Source organism: Talpa occidentalis, unplaced genomic scaffold, assembly GCF_014898055.3.
Source record: "Talpa occidentalis isolate TD23 unplaced genomic scaffold, MPIMG_talOcc4v2.1 talOcc4.10, whole genome shotgun sequence".
Taxonomy (NCBI): domain Eukaryota; kingdom Metazoa; phylum Chordata; class Mammalia; order Eulipotyphla; family Talpidae; genus Talpa; species Talpa occidentalis.
The window spans coordinates 88,675,726-88,696,066 of record NW_023600993.1 but is presented as its reverse complement, the minus strand read 5'-3'; the positions used below and the strand labels follow the sequence as shown (position 1 = coordinate 88,696,066).

Genomic DNA, 20,341 nt, shown 5'->3' with positions numbered 1-20,341 from the left:
GTGTTACCTGGTAAAAAGATAGATGATGAATCCTTTGCCCAACATTTATTATACTCTATATTGTTGACGACCATGTTAAACTTAGTGTAGGTCCAAATCTGTCAGTGTTTTGATTTAAGTCAAACTGGTTGGGTTTTTCTATACTTTTCTTCATTGGAAGCTCTCCCACTGTTCTTTGCTATTTATATTTATGTAACATTGACACTTTGATTCCTTTTCCTATTTAAAGGTAGAGAGATGAAATTCAGAGGACCCAAATGCTAACTTTTGTTGTTATTCCATATTTGCTGGTTTGTTTTATGGAAATACTTGAGTCTATTATTGCACTTTAAAACAAGATGTATATTTTGTAGATGGGAATAATATCACAGGGCCCAGTGATATGTGAGGATTATGTCTCAAATATCCTGCAGGTTTATGCAATTTGTATTCCAAATTTGAACCCTTAAGAGAACCAGAAAATTTACTGTCAACTTTGAACATGTAGTTTTCTAAAGCTTATTTAAGTGTGTACTTGAAATCATGGGATTTAAGGTCAAAGTAGGTCAGAGGAACCATTTTCCACCTATGTATTTTTCCCCAATTTAAAAATAAAAATCGGGGGCTTCCCTGGTGGCGCAGCGGTTGAGCGCTGGGCTGCAAAGCTGCCCGCAGCCTCTGCAGCCGCCGGTTCAATCCCCAGCCACCAGGTGAGGGTCCCACTTGGCGCGCAGACCTCTCCTGCTGCCCGCTGCTCCCCTCAGCAGTGTATTTCGTCAATCTGTCTGTTCTGCTCCCTGCTCTGGCGAATTCTGCTCCCTACTCTGGTGAATTCTGTCACCCTCCTGTGCTTCTGACTGTACCCAGTGCTTGTATAAATAAATAAATAAATCTTTTTTAAAAAAATAAATAAAAATAAAAATCGGGGGCCTCCCTGGTGGTGCAAGGGGTTAAGACACAGCACTATGAAGCTATCCGCAGCCTCTGCAGCACACGTTTGATCCCCGGCCAGAAAGCTAACCCACATGACACAACAGACCTCTCCTTTCTCCCTGCTGTTCCCCTCAGCAGTGTATTCAGTACACCTGCCTGTTCTGCTCCCCACTCTGTCTCTGGTGAATCCTCTCACACACATACCCACCCCGCATCTCTGGCTTGCACGCCAGCTCTTGTATGCATAAATAATTAAATCTTAAAAAAAAAATCACATCTCTACCTGTCACCTAGTTTGATAGGTGAGATAGAATATTGTTGATCATGGTTACCACCTTAAGTTGAGACAGGAAAGGAGAATCATAAATAGGGAAAAGATAACATCATTAGTCTTACAGTCATTATTACATTAACCTGACTTCTGCCTTGTTCTTCCAAGTTGGAGTTAGGGGGTTTTGTTTGTGCTTGTTTGTATGTGTGTGTACATGCCTGTTAGTGGTGTATCTGGGCTATACTTGAAAACTACAAACAGATGATTGTATATCTTTGAAGTAAGAGGAGTTCTGAAATAGTTTCTACCTACCATGTAGATTTTGACTATTCAGCCCATGATCTCTATAGAATTTTTTAAGCCCATTTTTTCAGCCATTGTACTAATTCAAAGGACATTACAGAGACGATGTGAAGCCACTGGCCCCCACAACCTTTTAACCATTCATGTAGGTTACAGGGCATCCAAACCCTGACCGTAGGTCCTTAACAGTCTTGATCATTTATTCATGTTGTGCCATGCAGATATTTCTTTTTGTTTTGTGTCAAGTTCAGTCATTGGTTATCTTAACAGTTTTAACATTCAAAGGCCAGCAATCTTAGAGTAACCTTGGCTTTAAGTTTAGAAAAGATCATTTAAAATTATCTCTCTGACACTCAAATAATTCCATATGATTCAAAAAATACAGTACTTAAAAATGTAAAATCATAGACTATTTAAGTTTGGACACTTAAGAAGAAATGTGAGTTCTGGTTTTTATAAGCAGTAATAATGAAAAAAGTAAAGCTTGTTTGTATAAAACTGCTGTCCTAACCTGCCTAACTCTGAATGCTACTGTATCTTCTGAAGCTGACATTTTGTTACTCATTCATCAAGCTTAAGTCTCATCCTGGACTATAAATCCAAGCCTAGGGTACATTGTCTTCCTCTTTCTTCCTTCAGGAAAGAATGGAATATACTTATTTTATTTATATAAATTATCAAATTAACCTTTCAAATGGTTATTTTGCTATCTTAAAAATGTAGATTTCATTTTTCCTAACTCAGTGATTGTTAGTTTTGCTGGATTTCCTCTGAGCCTATAATAAAAGCTACAGACCTTTCCTTTCAAAAATATACCTGTCCATGGCACTTTTTATATACTTTTAGGGAGTTCATGGACCTCTTGCCTCATCAGTGAATCCATTTTCAGTGGCATAATCTGTATAGCCCAATAACTGTTCCCTTTTCCTTATTTTTAACACTGTAACATTGCCTGATTGATCATTTGTCACAGTATTATTCTTTCAGTATAATTTAAGGATCATCTTCTATATTTAGTTGAGATAGCTGAGGATACAGAGGCACTATTCTCTGCTCTTGACACATTGGTTAGCTAGAGAAACAAATGTATAAACATTAGTAGTGATCACTGAAACTAGGCTTCTGTTGGAAGAGCCTAATACAGTGTGTATAGACATTGGTATATGTCTGTATACTTCAATAATAAAAGTGTCAGTGCTAAATGATGAGGTAAGCAAAGAATGCTTGTTGGAGAATAGAGGGGAGGGATCTTAACCATTAGAATTTTTCTGTAAATCTGTGGTCAGTTTTGTATTTGGCAAAGGGCAGATTGTGAACTACTCCAGGGTGTTTCTTAAAAGCTGTAATTGGACTAGTAATGGAAAGTAAGGAGCAAATGGTCTTAAATTGAAAACAAATATGCTTGCATTGCATATAATGCTTAACATGAATTTTTCATTCGTTTATATTTTTAATATAGAAGGGGGATTGCTAAGTCAAATGCCTGCTTGAGACAGACCAGTAAGAAAAAGTTATCCAGGCAATTCAGTGACATCTCTAGTGGCTGAGTCTTAGAACCCATTGTTGGATGACCATACCTTAGCACATCCTTGTGATGTTAATGCAAGAATGCAGAATTGTTGTGACCAGACAGACAGACCTATCTTTTGAGAAACTGATGGTAATTTTCTTTTTTTTTAGTGTTGGCAATGAAGTATACTTAAAAATACAGATTATGAAATAATTAGCACATAATTCAATTTAATAGCTGATTTACTTTAAAACAAAGAAAACCTAGTACAAGAAGGTTCATAGAATCATTTATGATGCCCAGAAAGTAGAAACAGCCCAATGTCCATCAGTTGATAAATGGATAAACAAAAAGTGATATGTCCAAACAGTGGATTCAGTGATAAAAAGGAATTGAACTACTGTGATACAAACTGCAGGATAGATAAACTTTGAAAATATGCTGAATGTAAAGAGCTGGGCACAGAAGATTACAAATTACATGATCCCATTTATATGAAAATATCCAGGCTAGGCAAATCCATGGAAACTAAAAGCTTATTAATGGTTGCTAAGGGTTTGGAAGTTTGGAAACTAGGAATGTCTAATATGGGGGTTCTGGGTTTCTTCCTTTTGGAGTAATGAAAATGTTCTGGAATGAGTGATGATATCACGTTAACGTTATGACTATGTTAAAAGCCACTGAATTTTTAATGGTGGGTTTTATGTTAATTTTTAAAATTGGAAGAAAAACGGAATGAAATAAGGCATATATGTTTGCTACAGAGTAGAATGAATAGAATGTGAATCTGGACAGACTATTTTTAAATCACCACCTTTCTGTAACAGATGTGCCTTCTATAAAATGGGAAAGAGGGGCCTCCCTGGTGGCACAAGAGGTTAAGTGTCAGCAGCATGAAGCTATCGGCAACCACTGTGGCACAAGTTCGATCCCAGGCCAGGGAGCTGACCCACATGGCGCAGCAGACCTCTCCTGTCTCACCTGCTGCTCCCCTCAGCAGTGTATTTCAGTCAGTCTGCCTGTTCTGCTCCCCACACTGTGTCTGGTAAATCCTCTCACCCACCCCACCCCCCACTTATGGCCTGTACCCCAGTTCTTGTATTTATAAGTAAATAAAATAAATCTTTAAAATAAAGTAGGAAAGATGTTATTGGTCTTAGATTTGTTTAGTTTAAAAATGATATAAGTATAAATCAGTGACTGGCCCTTCCTAGGTATTTATTTAACTTTAGAATTGAAAGCCAGCCAGTATTTGCTGCCCTTGGTTCCAACCTGTTTTTCATTGTCAGCAAGTCTAGGGCAACTCATCTATTGATACCTACCTGCAGGGAGTATTGGTTGTCTCCTGTGTAACTCCGTGATAAGGAGGGAGTGGAAGAGTATTAATCTTATATTCTGTAGTTTCCTCGCTGTGATCAGATAGGTTAAATGCCATATTCAAGGTCATATTTGGTCTTAGTAGTCCCAGTGTTCTTGTTTTTTCTGTTATCTCATGATGCTTATAAATCCAAGTTTCATGTCTCAGAAATAGAGTACTGGACTCTCTGTAGCTCTGTCAAGGATTGTTGGGCACTCTGCTCATCGTGTGGGTAAATCACAGCTTCATAAAAGTTTATGGCTCTAAACAGCTCACATATATTGTTTAGTTTTATATCATTTGGAAATGACAGTATGACCGTTTTACCTCTAGTGCTATTGATGAATGTGATAACATTTACATGAAAGATTGAAGAACCTATTTTAAATCAGCTGTTTATCAAATATCCATCATACAGCCAGACTGCTTTTCTTCATTTTAGAACAGGAGTGAGTCTGTGCACAGGCAAGGTTGATTTTTGCTAAAATGTTATTTATTTGGTGTTTGGTTCGTATTTGGTTCATCAGACATTTCTGGAGTACTTCACCATGCTAGGCACTGTGATAATACAGAGTATGTACCAAGAGAAATACATGTAATCCAAGTCCTTGAATTTATAATCTAATGAGAAGAGTGAAGTATGTAAACAAAACACATTCATTGTGATAGTGTAATGAGTATATGGGAATGATTTGGCCTCATAGAAGAAGTACTCATTTTGGAGGGGTGTGGGGAAAGTTTTTGACTTTTGTGAAGTGACCTAGATATTTTAAGCTGTGCAATAGTAAGATATTAAGATAGAACAGAAGTTATAAACTGGTGATAGAACTGGTTATGGGACTAGTCAGGTTTTTCATTTCTTGTGTCCGTTTTTGTAAGTTTTTTTTTTCCTTTAGGAATTCCAAATTTGCTGACATAGAATTGTTTGTGTTATCCTATGTCTAGTAAATATCCTTTGCCTTTAGGATACAGAAAGTGATAGAATCCTCCCTCTTTTAAATTTTTTAAATTAATATACAATAAAACTGATTCTTTTTTGTATATACAGTTAAATATGAATTTCAACATATACATAAGTTACCACCATCACAAGCGGGACATGCAACAGTTGTATCCCTCATTACCTTTGTAGTCAACACCTAACCTCCCACTCGTTTTCTGGCCATCACTCTCTTCTCAGTTACTGCAGTTTTTATCTTTTCAAGAATCAGTTATTCCTTTTTATTGCTGAGTAGTATATCATTGTATGAATGGGCCACAGTTTGTTTATCCATTTAGTTTTCATTCGTGGTACCTATAAATAGAGCTGCAGGCCTTCCTGGTGGCCTCCCTGGTGGTAACCCCTCCCAGGGGTTAAGGCCTCAGCACTATCAAACTATCACTAGCCACCATGGTGTGAGTTCAATCCCTGGCCAAAAAGCTAACCCAGATGGCACAGCAGACCTCTCCTGTGTTACCCACTGCTCCCCTTAGCAGTATATTTCAGTAGATCTGCTTGTTCTGCTACCCACTCTGTTGCTGGTCTTTTGGATAATGTGAAAAATAGGTTTTTAACTTTATAAGAAACTGTCAGTCTGGTTTGCAAAATAGCTATTACCATTTTGCATTTCTACCAGCAATGTATAAGAATTTTAGTTGTCCCATATCTGTAAAACCTAGGATTACCAGTATTTTAATTTTGAAATAATTCTAGATTTACAGAAGAGTTGCAAAGGTAGAATCTAAATACTCCCATTTCACATGTGACGCTTTATCAAAGCTGAGAAATTAACATTGATACAATACTGTTAACTAGACTGTGTACATTATTTCAGCTTTACAGATTGTGTCCTTTTTCTGTTCCAAAATCCAATCCAGAATACCACATTGCATAGTACTCATCATGTCTCCTTATAGTTTCCTCCAGTCTGACAGTTTCTCAGTTTTTTTCTTCATTTTTAAGATTGACACATTTGGAGAAGACTGGTGAGATTTGTAGAATGTCCTTCAACTTCGATTTGATGTTTTCTCATGAGTAAATTGTGCTTATGTATTCTTGAGACGATATCACAGAGCTAAGATGCCCTCATCACTAATCAAGGGTATAGTAGTCCTGCCAGGTTTCTCCATTGTAGAGTTATTTCTTTACCTCCCTTCCCATACTCGGATTAGTAGGGCATTCCTATGTCTGATGCTCCTTTTTGAGAGAAGCATGTCAAGTAATTTGTGGGTGTATGTTAAAATGCCCATAGTAATTAATGAGTATCCTGGAGGAGATGCCTAAAAGCTACACACTGTTTTCTTTTTAAAATTCTAGTTTTAATGCTTGTTGGTGATTCTTGCTTGCAGCAACTTACCATGTTGATCTAATGTTAGTTTTCACCTTTTTAAATACATGTTATAAGTTGGAATTCTTTTTTTTTTTTTTTTTTTTTTAAAGGGGTCTTGGTTTTTTTTTTTTTTTTTTTTTTTTTTTATAGAGGCATGCTTTATTTATTTGTTTGCTGGTTTGTTTGTTTGTTTTGTTTATACATGCACTGGGTACAGTCAGAAGCGCGGGAGGGTGAGAGAATTCACCAGAGCCAGAGCGGGGAGCAGAGCAGGCAGAAGGACCGAAGTACACTGCTGAGGGGAGCAGCGGGCGGCAGGAGAGGTCTGCGTGCCATGTGGGACCCTCCTCCGGTGGCCGGGGAGCAGCCGGGGATCGAACCGGCGCCGCAGAGGCCGCGGGCAGCTTCGCAACCCAGCGCTCAACCGCTGCGCCACTGGGGAGGCCCTATAAGTTGGAATTCTTATGTAAGAGTGACTTTAAACTGTAATCATTCACTTATGTACTGTGGACTCGTGGATATTTTATTCTTTGGAATTATATCTAATATTTTATTGTTCAAATTATTCAAGCGTTGGCAGTTCACACTCTTTCAGGTTCTTCTCATGTACCTCAGGCTGTAAGATTCACTGGACTATCTTGTGTTTTTCCTGCCCAGATACTAGAATCAGCCATTTCTCCAAAGAGCCCTTGTTCTTTTTATTGGAGAAGGTTATTAAGAAACCAGAGTTGGGGGGCCTCCCCGGTGGTGCAGTGGTTGAGCGCTGGGTTGCGAAGCTGCCTTCAGCCTCTGCAGCGCCGTTTCAATTACCCGGCTACTCCCCGGCCACCAGAGGAGGATCCCACATGGCGCACAGACCTCTCCTGCCGCCCGCTGCTCCCCTCAGCAGTGCACTTGGGTCCTTCTGCCTGCTCTGCTCCCTGCTCTGGCTCTGGTGAATTTTCTCACCCTCCCGCACTTCTGACTGTACCCAGTGCTTGTATAAATAAATAAATAAATAAATATTTTTTAAAAATCACTGCTATTCATTTTTTTTTTTTTTAAGTAAAAAAGGAAAAGAAACCAGAGTTGGGCACTAGCTATTTTCATTGCTTTTTAGTGGATAGAGTTAATTATGTTCAGTAATGTCTTTTTTGTGGGCAGTTCTGGGGGGTTTGATAATGTTTAGAGTAATAAATCCATCTCTGAAGTAGTATACTGAACTGTTCCATAGCCTTAGGGCAGTCACTCATCTGTTCACTGTCTTGATACTTTTGTCTTTTCCAAAATTTCATATAAATGGAATCATGCAATACATAGCTTTTCCAGTATGGCTTCTTCTCTTAAATATATATATATTTATATATATTTTTATATTTTATATATATACTTATATATATATTTATAAATATATATATATTTTTTTTAAGATTCATCCATGTTGTGCACAAATTAACACATGATTTGTGTGATTGTAGCACCGTTTGTATATCCATTTACCTCTTGTACATCTTGTTTGCATATAGATTTTGGTATGAACATAGGTTTTCCGCTTACTTGAGTAATAAATACATACCTCGGAGATGGAATTCTGGGTTGTATGGTAAGTGTATATTTAACTTTATAAGAAATTGCCAAATAGTTTTCTAAGATAGGTATACCATATTCCATTCCTACAAGGAATAGATTGGTTTTTGTTACTCCGCATCCTCACCACTTTTTGGTGTGTTAGTTTGGGGGGCTTTTTAAAATTTTAGCTGTTTTAGCCTCCCTGGTGGCACAAGGGGTTGTGCCACCGTACTATGAAGCAATCTGCAGCTTCTGCAGCACAAGTTCGATCCCCTGCCAGGGAGCAACCCACATGGTGTAGCAGACCTCCTGCTGTTCCCCTCAGCAGTGTGTTTCAGTCATTCTGCCTGTTCTGTTCCCCACTCTGTCTCTAGTGAATCCTCTCACCCCCACATCTCTGGCCTGTACCCCAGCTCTTATATGCATAAATAAATAAATCTTTTTTAAAAATTGGCTATTTTAATAGATCTGAGGTATATCTCATTTTTATTTTGACTTTTCTTAAGGATTGACAGTATGGTACATCTTTTCATATGTTTATCCATTTATCTTTTGCCAAGTATCTGTTAGATCTGCTCATTTTTCAATTGAGTGATTTTCTTATTGTTGAGTTTTGGGTTTTTTTTTTTTTTTTTAAAGATTTATTTATTTTTATTTATACAAGCACTGGGTACAGTCAGAAGCGCGGGAGGGTGCGAGAACTCACCAGAGCCAGGGCGGGGAGTAGAGCAGGCAGAAGGACCAAAGTACACTGCTGAGGGGAGCAGCGGGCGGCAGGAGAGGTCTGCGCGCTGCGTGGGACCCTCCTCTGGTGACCTGGGAGCAGCCAGGGATGGAACTGGCGCTGCAGAAGCTGCGGGCAGCCTCACAGCCCTGTGCTCAATCGCTGCGCCACCGGGGAGGCCCCTTATTATATTGAGTTTTTTAATATGAGTCTTCTATTAGATATGTTATTTGCTGACACAATCCCCTATCTGAGATACTTTTTCATTTTTCATCGTCTTAAACAGTCTCACAGAACACAAATAGTTTAATATTGGTGATGTCCAGTTATTCAGTTTTTACTTTCATGGATTTTGCTTTTGGTGTCTTTGCCTAACCTCAGGTCACAATATTCTAAAGGTTTGATGACTTTACATTTAAATGCATAATCTGTCTTGTTATTTTTACGTAAGGTGAGGTTTGGGTTAAAGTTCATGGTTTTGCATGTGGGTGTCCAAGTGTTCCAAAACCACTTCGAGAAAAGAGCGCTTTTCTCCATTGAACTGTCTGTATTTTTGTCAAAATTCATTTGATCATACTCATTTGGGTCTATATACCTGCATTCTGTTCTTTTGATCTGTTTTATCTCTTTGCCAATACCAACATTTTGATAACTGTAGCTTTGTCTTAAAATTAGTGTGATTTTGCCAGTCTTATTTTTCATTTGCAAAATTGTTTTGGTTATTATAGTTCATTGGAATTTATTTTTTAAGCCTTTGCACTGGTCTTTGTTGTTTACCTGGAAAATTTGTTTATTTATGTTTAATATAATTAGTTGTGTAAATGTAACTTTTCTGTTTCTTAGGTTCTGGATTTATTTCTTCTCTTAGCATTCTTATGAATTTTTATCATTCTATTACCCTACCTTTTCTAAAATTGGAATACATGATATTTTTTGTTCTATAAATAGATATTTTAATTTGGAACCATAACTTAATCAGAATAATATTAATCACTAGTCAGTTTGTGAATTTTTCCATGAATATTCTCCTTTTTTACACTTTACTTTCAGCTCAAATCATCCAAATAAGTTGATTGTTCTTTTATCATCTTTCTTTAGAGATACTTACAGAATATAGAATTTTAATTTGGCAAGGTTTTTTTCCTTTTAGCACACTGTAGGCATTAATTAAACTCTTTGTTTCCTTGTTGCTCTTGGAAAATCAGCTGTTCTAATGTTGCTCCTTTTGAATGTAATCCATCTTCTCTCCTTGTTTTTCTGATTTCCCTTTGTCTGTAGTTCTACTTTATTTTGTTTGGTTGGTTGTGAATTTCTTCTTATTGATTTTGTTTGGAACTTGAAGCCTTCTGGAATGTGATTGTGTCTGATTGCTTTTGGGAAATTTTCAACTGTTACCTCCTCAAGTATTGCCTTTGCCCTTTCCCGTTTTCTCCTTTTCTTCTATTCTGATTAAACTATTCAAATCATTTCACAGTATTATTCCTCTTATTTTTCCATAGTTTTAACTTTACTGCTACATTGTCATTCATGTCATGCTTATCTTCCAGTTCCTTAGTTTTCTCTTTAGCTACAGTTAATTTTTATTTCTAAAAGTTCTATTTTGTTCTTTCACTTTTTGGAATCTGCTGTTATTTTTATAAAGTGTCTTGTTCCTGCAGATATTCTGAAACTTACCTCATTTTGATAAGCATGGTTCTCGTAGTTTTTTTTTTTGTTGTTTGTTTTTCAAGTTTGAGTCTGATAGATCAGGAGTCTGTGGATCATTAGTATTCTTTTCCTGCCAGTTCTTATTCTTGGTGTCTTCCTTCATCACCTTATTATCTTTGATTACAAGTTGGGTGTATTTGAAAAAAATATTTGTAGGAGTAGTTGAAAGTCAATAGCAAGATACTTTATTCTACAGAGAGTTTTCTAATTTCAATTATTTGTGGACATTGCTTAAAACAAGCTTGAGAGCTGATATTTCCTACATAGGGCCGTAATTCTCTCCACCACCCCACCACCCCCATTTACTTGCTCTAAAATTGCAACCTTCTGAAATCTCACCCTCTAATAGAGGGTCTTCTACTAGACTCCTCACCTTGTAAGGGCCCTGGGGTTTGGTGTCTGTCATGACAAAATTCTAATTTTAAGGGATCATCAAAGAGCCTTTGAACTTGCTTGCTTTTCTCTCTGGGTTCTCATTTTCTCTTCACTTTTGGCTATAATTGCTAATCTGTCTTGTTTAAGAATGAGAGAATTTAATTCATACTCCTTAGTTGTCTCAGTGGGAGAGTTGACCCAAATAACCACCTTTATTGAAAAAAGGAATATTACCTGCAAAAATGATTTCTTTACTTTGAAAATTGACAAGCTCTAATCACATAGTCAGTGCTCATCTACACCCACTAGCTTGGTTGTTCTCTTGGCATTTTGCCTTATAACTTCTGCATTAGAGCTGATTTGTATGTGGAGAAGAGAAAGGAAAAGAGTGAGATCTGCATTGCAATGGTTATGTGAATTAATAATTCATGTTTTAAAGGTACACACAATAATATAAGTAGAATAGACTAGTGATTCTCTCAATCATAATATAAAAGAGTTGCTGATACTTAGCGAATAACAAGGTATGCCTACTTTGGTTATTTTAAGGTACAAAATTATAGGCTTCAACACTCTTTAAAATATTATTTTACAATTTCTTATTTCAATGTTTTTCACCTGTATGTCCTGTGCATCCTCCAAAACTAAGCTTACATGTTATTTTTTTCTCCTGACAGGTTTTCCCCAAACCTTGAGGTATTCCGTAAGAATTTGTTGAGTGAATGATAATGGGTTATTGGGTGACTTAAGTTCCCTTCAGTGACTGCAGAGCATCATGATTAGTTCTTTCAGGCACTGATCATTTGAGATTTTGTAATTGCCTCTTTGTCAGAGGGCAGAGATACTTTCACTTTATTCTCCAGGTCTAAAGAAAGAAGCCCTTCTTGGCAGTCAGGCACGTATTTCCTGGTACATAGATAAATGTTCAATAAAATGCTTACTGAATGAACAGTCCATTCTTGATTTGAAAGGAAGAGAAAATTGGAAACTAAGGGTATCTGTGGACATTTGAAATAAGAAATTAAAATAGTATTAATGCCTTTTGTGTACATATGCCTAAGTAGTGCCACTTTTGTAAATGGAAAAGGCAAGTTTGTATGATTAAATTTTATCTTGTTTCTACAAGTCATGGACATATACATAGTTAGGCACGCTCGTAAGTTCCACGAATTCTGTATATTTCTTACCAATGTATGCTGCCTGCTTGCTAAGAAAAAGTTTATTCTCTGAAGCAGTGATTAAGAGGTGTTTTCTTCACACAGCTGCTTTTCCTCTAAACAAATAGTCCTAAATCATGCAGTCAGTGCAATATGAACACGTTACACATTCTTTTTTTTTTTTTTTTTTTTTTTTAATAGAGGCATGTTTTATTTATTTATTTGTTTGTTTGTTTTTGTTTATACATGCACTGGGTACAGTCAGAAGCGCGGGAGGGTGAGAGAATTCACCAGAGCCAGAGCGGGGAGCAGAGCAGGCAGAAGGACCGAAGTACACTGCTGAGGGGAGCAGCGGGCGGCAGGAGAGGTCTGCGCGCCATGTGGACCCTCCTCCGGTGGCCGGGGAGCAGCCGGGGATTGAACCGGCGCCGCAGAGGCCGCGGGCAGCTTCGCAACCCAGCGCTCTACCGCTGCGCCAACGGGGAGGCCCCAACGTTACACATTCTTTACTCTAGAAATCTTCGTTCATTTTGGAGTACTGAAATCTTGTCCACATACTATGGTTAATCCGGGGTGGGGGGTTGTTGTTTTTTGGGTTGGTTTGTCTGAAAATGGAGACCCTGATTAAATAATATTTGCTGAGCATCCTACAGAATGCAAAACCTTGAGCTGGATACTGAAAGTAAAATAAATCAGACAGATTTTGACTTTGGGGAACTGAGGGTCTATTGATAGGGAACTTAAAGTTTGAAGACCACTATATATGAGGCACAAAGTGACGAGTTCTGTAGCAATAAGTAGAGTTGAATCTTGGAAGACTAGTGACTTGACTTTGAATCTCAACTCCATCTCTGTTGGATATTTTAGAAAGAAACATCTACCTCATAGAATTGCTAAAGGATTAGAGGTTTAAAACTTAGGGGCTTTGTTAACTGCAGACTTGTACTATCTCATCGCTTATTCGCTTATCTTTTAAATGTTGCAAAGCTATTTTAGTGTAATTCCTGTGTACTCTCTTGAAGAATGTTTTCTATCTTCATGAGTGGCATCAACAATCTAGCCAGAAATCTTGAAAGTCACCTCCTATTGCTTAACCCATTTTCCAGAGTTACTGATTCTGTACCATAAATTTTGTTCCTCACATTAGTCCACTTATCTCCATTGTTGCTACCATATGTCAGGGTTTCATCATCTCTCAGGTTTCATTCTCTCATCTCATCACTACTCTCAGGATAGGTTACTGTTAAAACAGCCTTTTGTCTCCCTAAATCTACTCTCTGCTTATCCCACATTCAGTTTTAATAAGCTTTTTAAAACTGCCCATGAGCCATTTTTCTGTTTAAAACTCTTCAATGCATTTCCATTATTCTTAACAGATTAAAACTTTAATGGTGTAGGGATTAAAGTAGATTAAAACTTTAATTCCTGGTGGCTCAGGAATTAAAGTCAGTGCTATCAAGCTATCTCCAGCCACAACAGCGTGAGTTTGATCCCCAGCCAGAATGCTGAATCACATGGCACAGCAGACCTCTCCTGTCTCGCCCACTGCTCCCCTCACCAGTGTATTTCAATAGATCTGCCTGTTCTGCTCCCCACTCTGTCTTTGGTGTATCCTCTCACCTTCGCACCTCTTATCTGCACCCCAGTTCTTGTATGCATAAATAAATAAATCGTTTATTAAAAAAAAAGTTTTAATGGTATATTTGTCTTGCCTGCTTTCTCCCTTTTTCATTATTATATTCCCAAGCCTTATTAACACAGTAATTTTTTACAGTAAGTAGATGCTTATATTTTTAAGGGATGAAACAAGGACAGAACATATAAAAGACCAAACCAATAATTAAGAAATGTAGGCTGTTCTTGCTCTTCATTCCTGTTAGAGTACATGTGACTATACATACATTTATAGAAGTGTGATGAAATATTAGTTCTGAATAAAATGTTTATCTTTTTTACTTTCCTTCCAGTCTTCTTACCCCCCCCCCGAATCCCCAAACTATTTCCTTCCCCCACTTCTCTTTGCATCATTTTATCTAAAGTTTCCCAGCCACAGTTGAAGAACCCCCTACTTTACACTCCCTTATAATTAATGAAGGCCAACCATTTAAAATCTGTGCGGATGACTCTTAGTATAAGCAGATTTTGTATGCATGACAGTAAAGTGAGGCATCTTTTTGGGCTACTGCAAAACAGCTAGTTGTCCTCCCAGTGGAGAAGCAACTCCACCAGTTCATAAATTAGGTCCCAGCTGGTGAGGCAGAAAGCTGCAGGGGTCAGTCAGACAACTACTTGGGAATCTCAGGAGTTTCATTAGTGATTAGTTTTGTTCTGCTCTTCACAGAGAATACTAAGACCTTAGAGTGCAGAGGAAGAGTCAGTGATAAGGATGATAGACACATGGGCTAGTAAATGAGAGTTGGGAAATATTTTCCATGTGAAAAGATTTCTTAGAGAAATCCCCTTTCACATCTTGTAATATCATTCCTTTTTTATTCTTTTGTTTTTAAGATTTATTTATTTATGCATACAAGAACTGAGGTGTAGGGGGTGTGAGAGGACTCAACAAAGACAGGGTGGGGAACAGAACAAGCGGATTGGCCGAAACATACTGCTGAGGGGACCTGCGGGCCAACCAAGAGAGGTCTGCTGCACCCATGAGGGTCACCTCCCTGGCCAGGGATCAAACTCAGGCCATAGTGGCTGCAGATTGCTTCACAGTGCTGTGCTTAACCCCTTGCACCATCAGGGAGGCCCCCCCCACCTTTTTTTTTTTTTTAAAGCTTTATTTGTTTATGCATACAAGAGCTAGGGTGTAAACCAGAGGTGGGAGAGGTGAGGGGATTCACCAGACACAGAGTGGGGAGCAGAACAGGTAGATCTACTGAAATACACTGCTGAGGGGAACAGTGGGCGACACAGGAGAGGTCTGCTATGCCATGTGGGTCAACTCCCTGGCCGAGGATTGAACTCGGTGGTGTGGAGGCTCTCGATAGCTTCATAGTGTTAAGACTTAACCCCTTGTGCCACCAGGGAGGCCCCCATTCCATTTTTTGTTTTTTGTTTTTGTTTTTTAAGGAAAACTATGAAAACCACAACCTTTTAAAATAGATTTCTGGTCATTTCCATTAAGAGCTGTGGCATAGTCATCATTTAATAATTTACTTAGGTTTGGTGTTTCTGAGCCCTTTCTTTAAGATCATCTCATTTGATCTTCCCTTCAGTCTGCAGGTGCTGTTAGGCAGGTTTTATAAGTGACAAACCAAAGCTGGATAAAATCCAATAAAGGACCTGTAGTTAATGAGGGATTTGAATCCAGAACTCCACCGCTATTTCATCAACCTGTTGTATTTAGTCTGCGTTACTGAATTTGTGTTGGTTGTACTGATAGGGAGAGGACTTTGAAATCTACAGATAAAAAGTTATTTTATAGCTATAAATTATCAACCAAAATAATACAATGCCTATAAAAGAATACAGAAACTAAAGGGAAAAAATACTTTTCTCAGAGAAGAAACTAAAAATTTTAAAGTTCAGTGTCTTAAAGTTACAGATTTTTAGGGACAATGTTTCTCCTGGTTTCCTGCCATTATCTTTACTGTTACAGTTGTGCACATACACACATTTGTCCATCTTCCTAGCATCTTTTGCTATTAGTACAGACATAGGAGTCACAAAAAGTAAGCAATTCTGAAATAATAAGTGTCCTTGTTTCTTTGAAAATAGAGAAGTCACGATAACGATGGCAGCTTTCTGGTTTCTGACTTTACTTAATATTAGGTAAAGATAAGTTACATTAGTACCACCCAGATTATTTTATAAAAGCAAATAAATATTTGAAAATAATTTTAGTGACAGTTTTGTTTCATTATTTCATAAGTGTTTGAATAATTTTATTTTTCTGGTCATTTAAATTTTATATTCATGGGACACCATAAAATTTTGATTGGAATTAAGGACTTTGTGGCTGGGAGAATTCATAAGTAGACCTATGGATCTTGTGATCTCATGTTTAGGGGTAGGGAGAATCACTGGTTGTGCTTGTCATACTTAAGGAGTACAGCATCAACATCCATCTTAGTCTCTTGCTTTTCTCTGAAAGCCTTCAACTCCTGAAACCATGAGTATAAAGAGATGCTATTCTGACTTAAACCTTCTTTGGTTATGGTAAATAAGCTCCAGTTTAACTATGGTACTGGGAAAATGTGCAACTTGTAATAAATCTCTTAGAGCTCTCAAATAGGCAGAGTTCTAAACACTACAGTTTTTACATTGAATCTTTATCACAAACATGAAATAAATATAATTATCCCTATTTTATAGTTTGGTTGAATGTTGACTCCTTCTAGCTGTAAGTTCTTTGGTAAGTTAGTTAACCCTTCAGTTTCTTCATAGAGAGTAAACCTACACATATCCTTGTGTGGTGAGAATTAAAAGAAGTAGCCCACCTAAAATACATAGTAAATGTACATGCCTGGCACATGAATACTTCTAGATGTTGTTAATTAGTTTATGATTACATGGCTAAAAAGATCTGTATCACAATAATTAGAGGTTTGTTTTCTGGTTCTACTCTGCAGAAACATATGATGTGGGTACATTTTCCTCTTTCTGGGCCTCAGTTTTCTTATACCGGTTGCTTTACAGTTTTTATATTTAGAAGTAACTTCAAATTTACATATGAGGCCAAAAAACAAACATAGTTGTGGCACCAAGAGCCTGGTCAACAAAAGACAAAATAGATAAATTGGACTTCATCAAAACTAAAAGTTTCATACATCAGAGGATACTATCAAAAGAATGAAAAGCCAACCTACAGAGCAGGAAAAAATATTTGCAAATCATGTGTATCTGATAAGGGATTAAATCTAGATTATGTAGAAACTCCCCAAAATCAAAAAACCTATTAAAAAAAAAAGGCAAATGATGAAAGCTCAGCATTATTAATCATTAGGGAAATGCAAATCAAAAACACAATGAGATGTATCTCTTTACATATTAGGACTAGACTATTAAAAATATACATAGAAAGAAAATACATGCTGACAAAAAATTAGAACGTTCATGCATTGCTGATGGGAATATAAAATAACCTAGGCACTGTGGAATAGTATGGTGGTGCTTCAAAAAATTAAACAGGCCTCCTTGGTGGCGCAAGGGGTTAAGACACAACCTATGAAGCTATCCCCAACCACTGCAGCATGAGTTCAATTCCCAGCCAGGGAGCTACCCACATGGTGCAACAGACCTGTCCTGCCTTGCCCGCTGTTCCCCTCAGCAATGTATTTTAGTCAGTCTGCCTGTTCTGTTCCCCACTCTGTCTCTGGTGAATCCTCTCACCCCCAACACACACCTCTGGCTTGTAACCCAGTTCTTGTATGCATACATAAATAAATCTTTCCCAAGAAATTAACCATATGGACCAACAATTCCATTTCTGGGTATATATACAGAAGAATTGAAAGCAGGAATTCTAAACAATAATTGTACAGTGGTGTTCATGGTATCATTCACAGTAGTGTTAATGGTGGAAGCAACTCAAATGCCCATCCCTGAAGCACTGGATAAAATGTGGAATATTCCGCCTAGCAAGCGTATCTGAACAACCAGGTACACTCTGAGAAATGCCTTGTTAGGCAGTTTCTTTATTATTTGAATATCTTAGGGTAATCACACAAACTGAGCTAGTGTGACTTACAAACCTATGGAATATCCTGTTGGGACCACTGTCATATATGTGGTCTGTGGTTGATTGAAATGTTAAGTGATGCATAACTTTGCATACATGGAATATTAGCCTTAAAATGGAAGCAAGTTCTGCAAAAGCACAACATGGATGAACTTTGAACACATGGGAAACTGGCAAAGCATTAAAGGACAGATATAACATGATGCAGCTTATATGAGGTATCCAGAAAATTCAAACTCACAAGGACCAAAAAAATAGAATAGGGAGGAGAGAGCTGGAAGGGGGAAGGGAGTATTTAATGCATACGAAGTTTTGATTTGGGATGGTGGAAAATTTCTAGAGATAAATGGTGTGGGGATGGTTGCACAAGAGAGTTTATGTATTGAATGCCATATGGTTAAATTGGTAAATTTTGTGGCTATTTTACCACAGTTTTCAAAAATAGATGTTTCAACAAAAAAATTATAAAAGAACATCTGTATTCCCTTCACCTAGATTTGCCTATTTGTAATGTTTTACTCCCATTTGCACTGTCATGTGCGCATATACTCATGCATACACCTAACCTACCATCTAAATTCCAGTATTCTTAGTTGATATAATAGTATTGTTTTTTATTTATTTATTTTTTAAAGATTTATTTATTTATTTATACAAGCACTGGGCACAGTCAGAAGCGCGGGAGGGTGAGAGAATTCACGGAGCCAGAGTGGGGAGCAGAAGGACCGAAGTACACTGCTGAGGGGAGCAGCTGGTGGCAGGAGAGGTCTGCGTGCCATGTGGGACCCGCCTCCGGTGGCCAGGGAGCAGCCAGGGATCGAACTGGCGCTGCAGAAGCTGCGGGTAGCTTCGCAACCCAGCGCTCAACCGCTGCATCACTGGGGAGGCCCCAGTATTGTTTTTTAACAGAAATTTTCTCATTTTCTGATTTTGTAATTAGAGTAGGGTTAAATAATCTTGGATAGAAAAATGCACAGGTAATGTGTTCATCTCAGCTTATGAGATCTGGAGACTGAGTACATTTTCAGTTAAATGCTATAGGAGAAGTTGGGGATGTGGGGGGATGCTGTAGGAATTTCACAGAACTGAGAATTACATTTGAATGGTCAGGAAAGAATCATAAAGGAGACATTACTTACTGATTTTTTTAGAAATTGCATTTCTAAAATTTTACAATTTCTTTTTTGCATTAGTTGTTTGTATATTACTATCTCTTACCTGTTTTTATTAAGCTGGCTCCAGTATTGAATAAATCAAGAACATTACTGATTCTTTTTTTTTTTAATTTAATAAAATCAGGTATGCCTTTCAAATGGTGTTAAGGAATCTGTTGATTATAAAGCGCCCCCCCCCAAATGACTTGAGTTTATATAAAATTACATTGGACTTTGATGTATGAGAACAATTCTCTTCCCTTGCTGGTTTCATCAAATATTAGAGACTAACAATTTATACTCAGCTTTTCTACCTTCTAGAACCTTTAAGCACTGTGCTTGAGCTGTAGAAAGCTGCTGAAAGGAAAGCACTGTTGTCAATACCTTTTGAAGAATATATAGATAATAGTTATGCTGAGGGTCTATCCTTAATGCCCTTTTTCCCTTCCAGGCTATTTTAAAAGCAGCGAAACTTTCCATGAGAAAGTAACAAACTACTTTGCAGAATAGGATTAGGGTCATTACCAGTTTCAGCATGTTTTTTGATTTATTTTATTCATATTACAGATTGAGATATATTTATTGGCTAATTGATAGGAGAGCTAGAGGTATATTTGAGGGCTTTATTAGTAAGATGGTTATTTTTTGTTTTTTCCCCACATACTTATAATTTCTTGGCCTTTGTGCATTTTGTTTCTGCAGTTTGAAGAAAACAGGTCTGAAAGGAGGTCTTACCCTCCTCCCCCCGCCTCTTTACAAAGTGATTGCCAGATCTCCAAACATCAAATCCAGCTTTGTCTGCCAACCTGTCTGACATGTCGGGACCCGTGCCAAGCAGGGCCAGAGTTTACACAGATGTTAATACACACAGACCCCGAGAGTACTGGGATTACGAGTCACATGTGGTGGAATGGGGGTAATTATTTCCTTTTACTTCTGTATACTCTCCCAAAGGGTTGACTCTCCTGGATCTGTTGAAAAATCTTAGAAAACTTCCCTGGCTGCGTTTTTTTAAAACCTCCAGCTTGAACCCCAATTTGTGTTTTCTTGTGCAACAAAGAAGCAAGAACATAAGCTTTGGCATGTTAACTCTCGACAGGCTTACCATTTAAATATCATTTCAGTCTCTTAATCTTTTCTCTGATTTATGTACTCTACAAAACTGGTAACAAGTTGCCTATCAGCTTGCTAAAGGCTTTACAGTAAGGTGAGACTGGATACTTGACAGACTTTGAAAACACCACACTCTTATATAAAGTATTTTTGAGGTCAGAGAATATTGTCCCATGATGATACTAAAGGATGAAACAGTTCTCCATGAAGGTGTC

The 20,341-nt window shown here is 37.7% G+C and overlaps 1 protein-coding gene across 1 annotated transcript in view; it reads left to right on the top strand.

Moving 5' to 3' along the window:
• Positions 1-20,341, top strand: part of CSNK2A1 (casein kinase 2 alpha 1) — a 51,023-nt gene that overhangs the window by 8,456 nt on the left and 22,226 nt on the right. The window contains exon 2 of the mRNA XM_037497537.2: positions 19,716-19,929. Within this exon, the coding sequence (XP_037353434.1) occupies positions 19,829-19,929 (101 nt within the window). The 5' untranslated portion in view covers positions 19,716-19,828. The remainder of the gene's footprint in view (positions 1-19,715; positions 19,930-20,341) is intronic.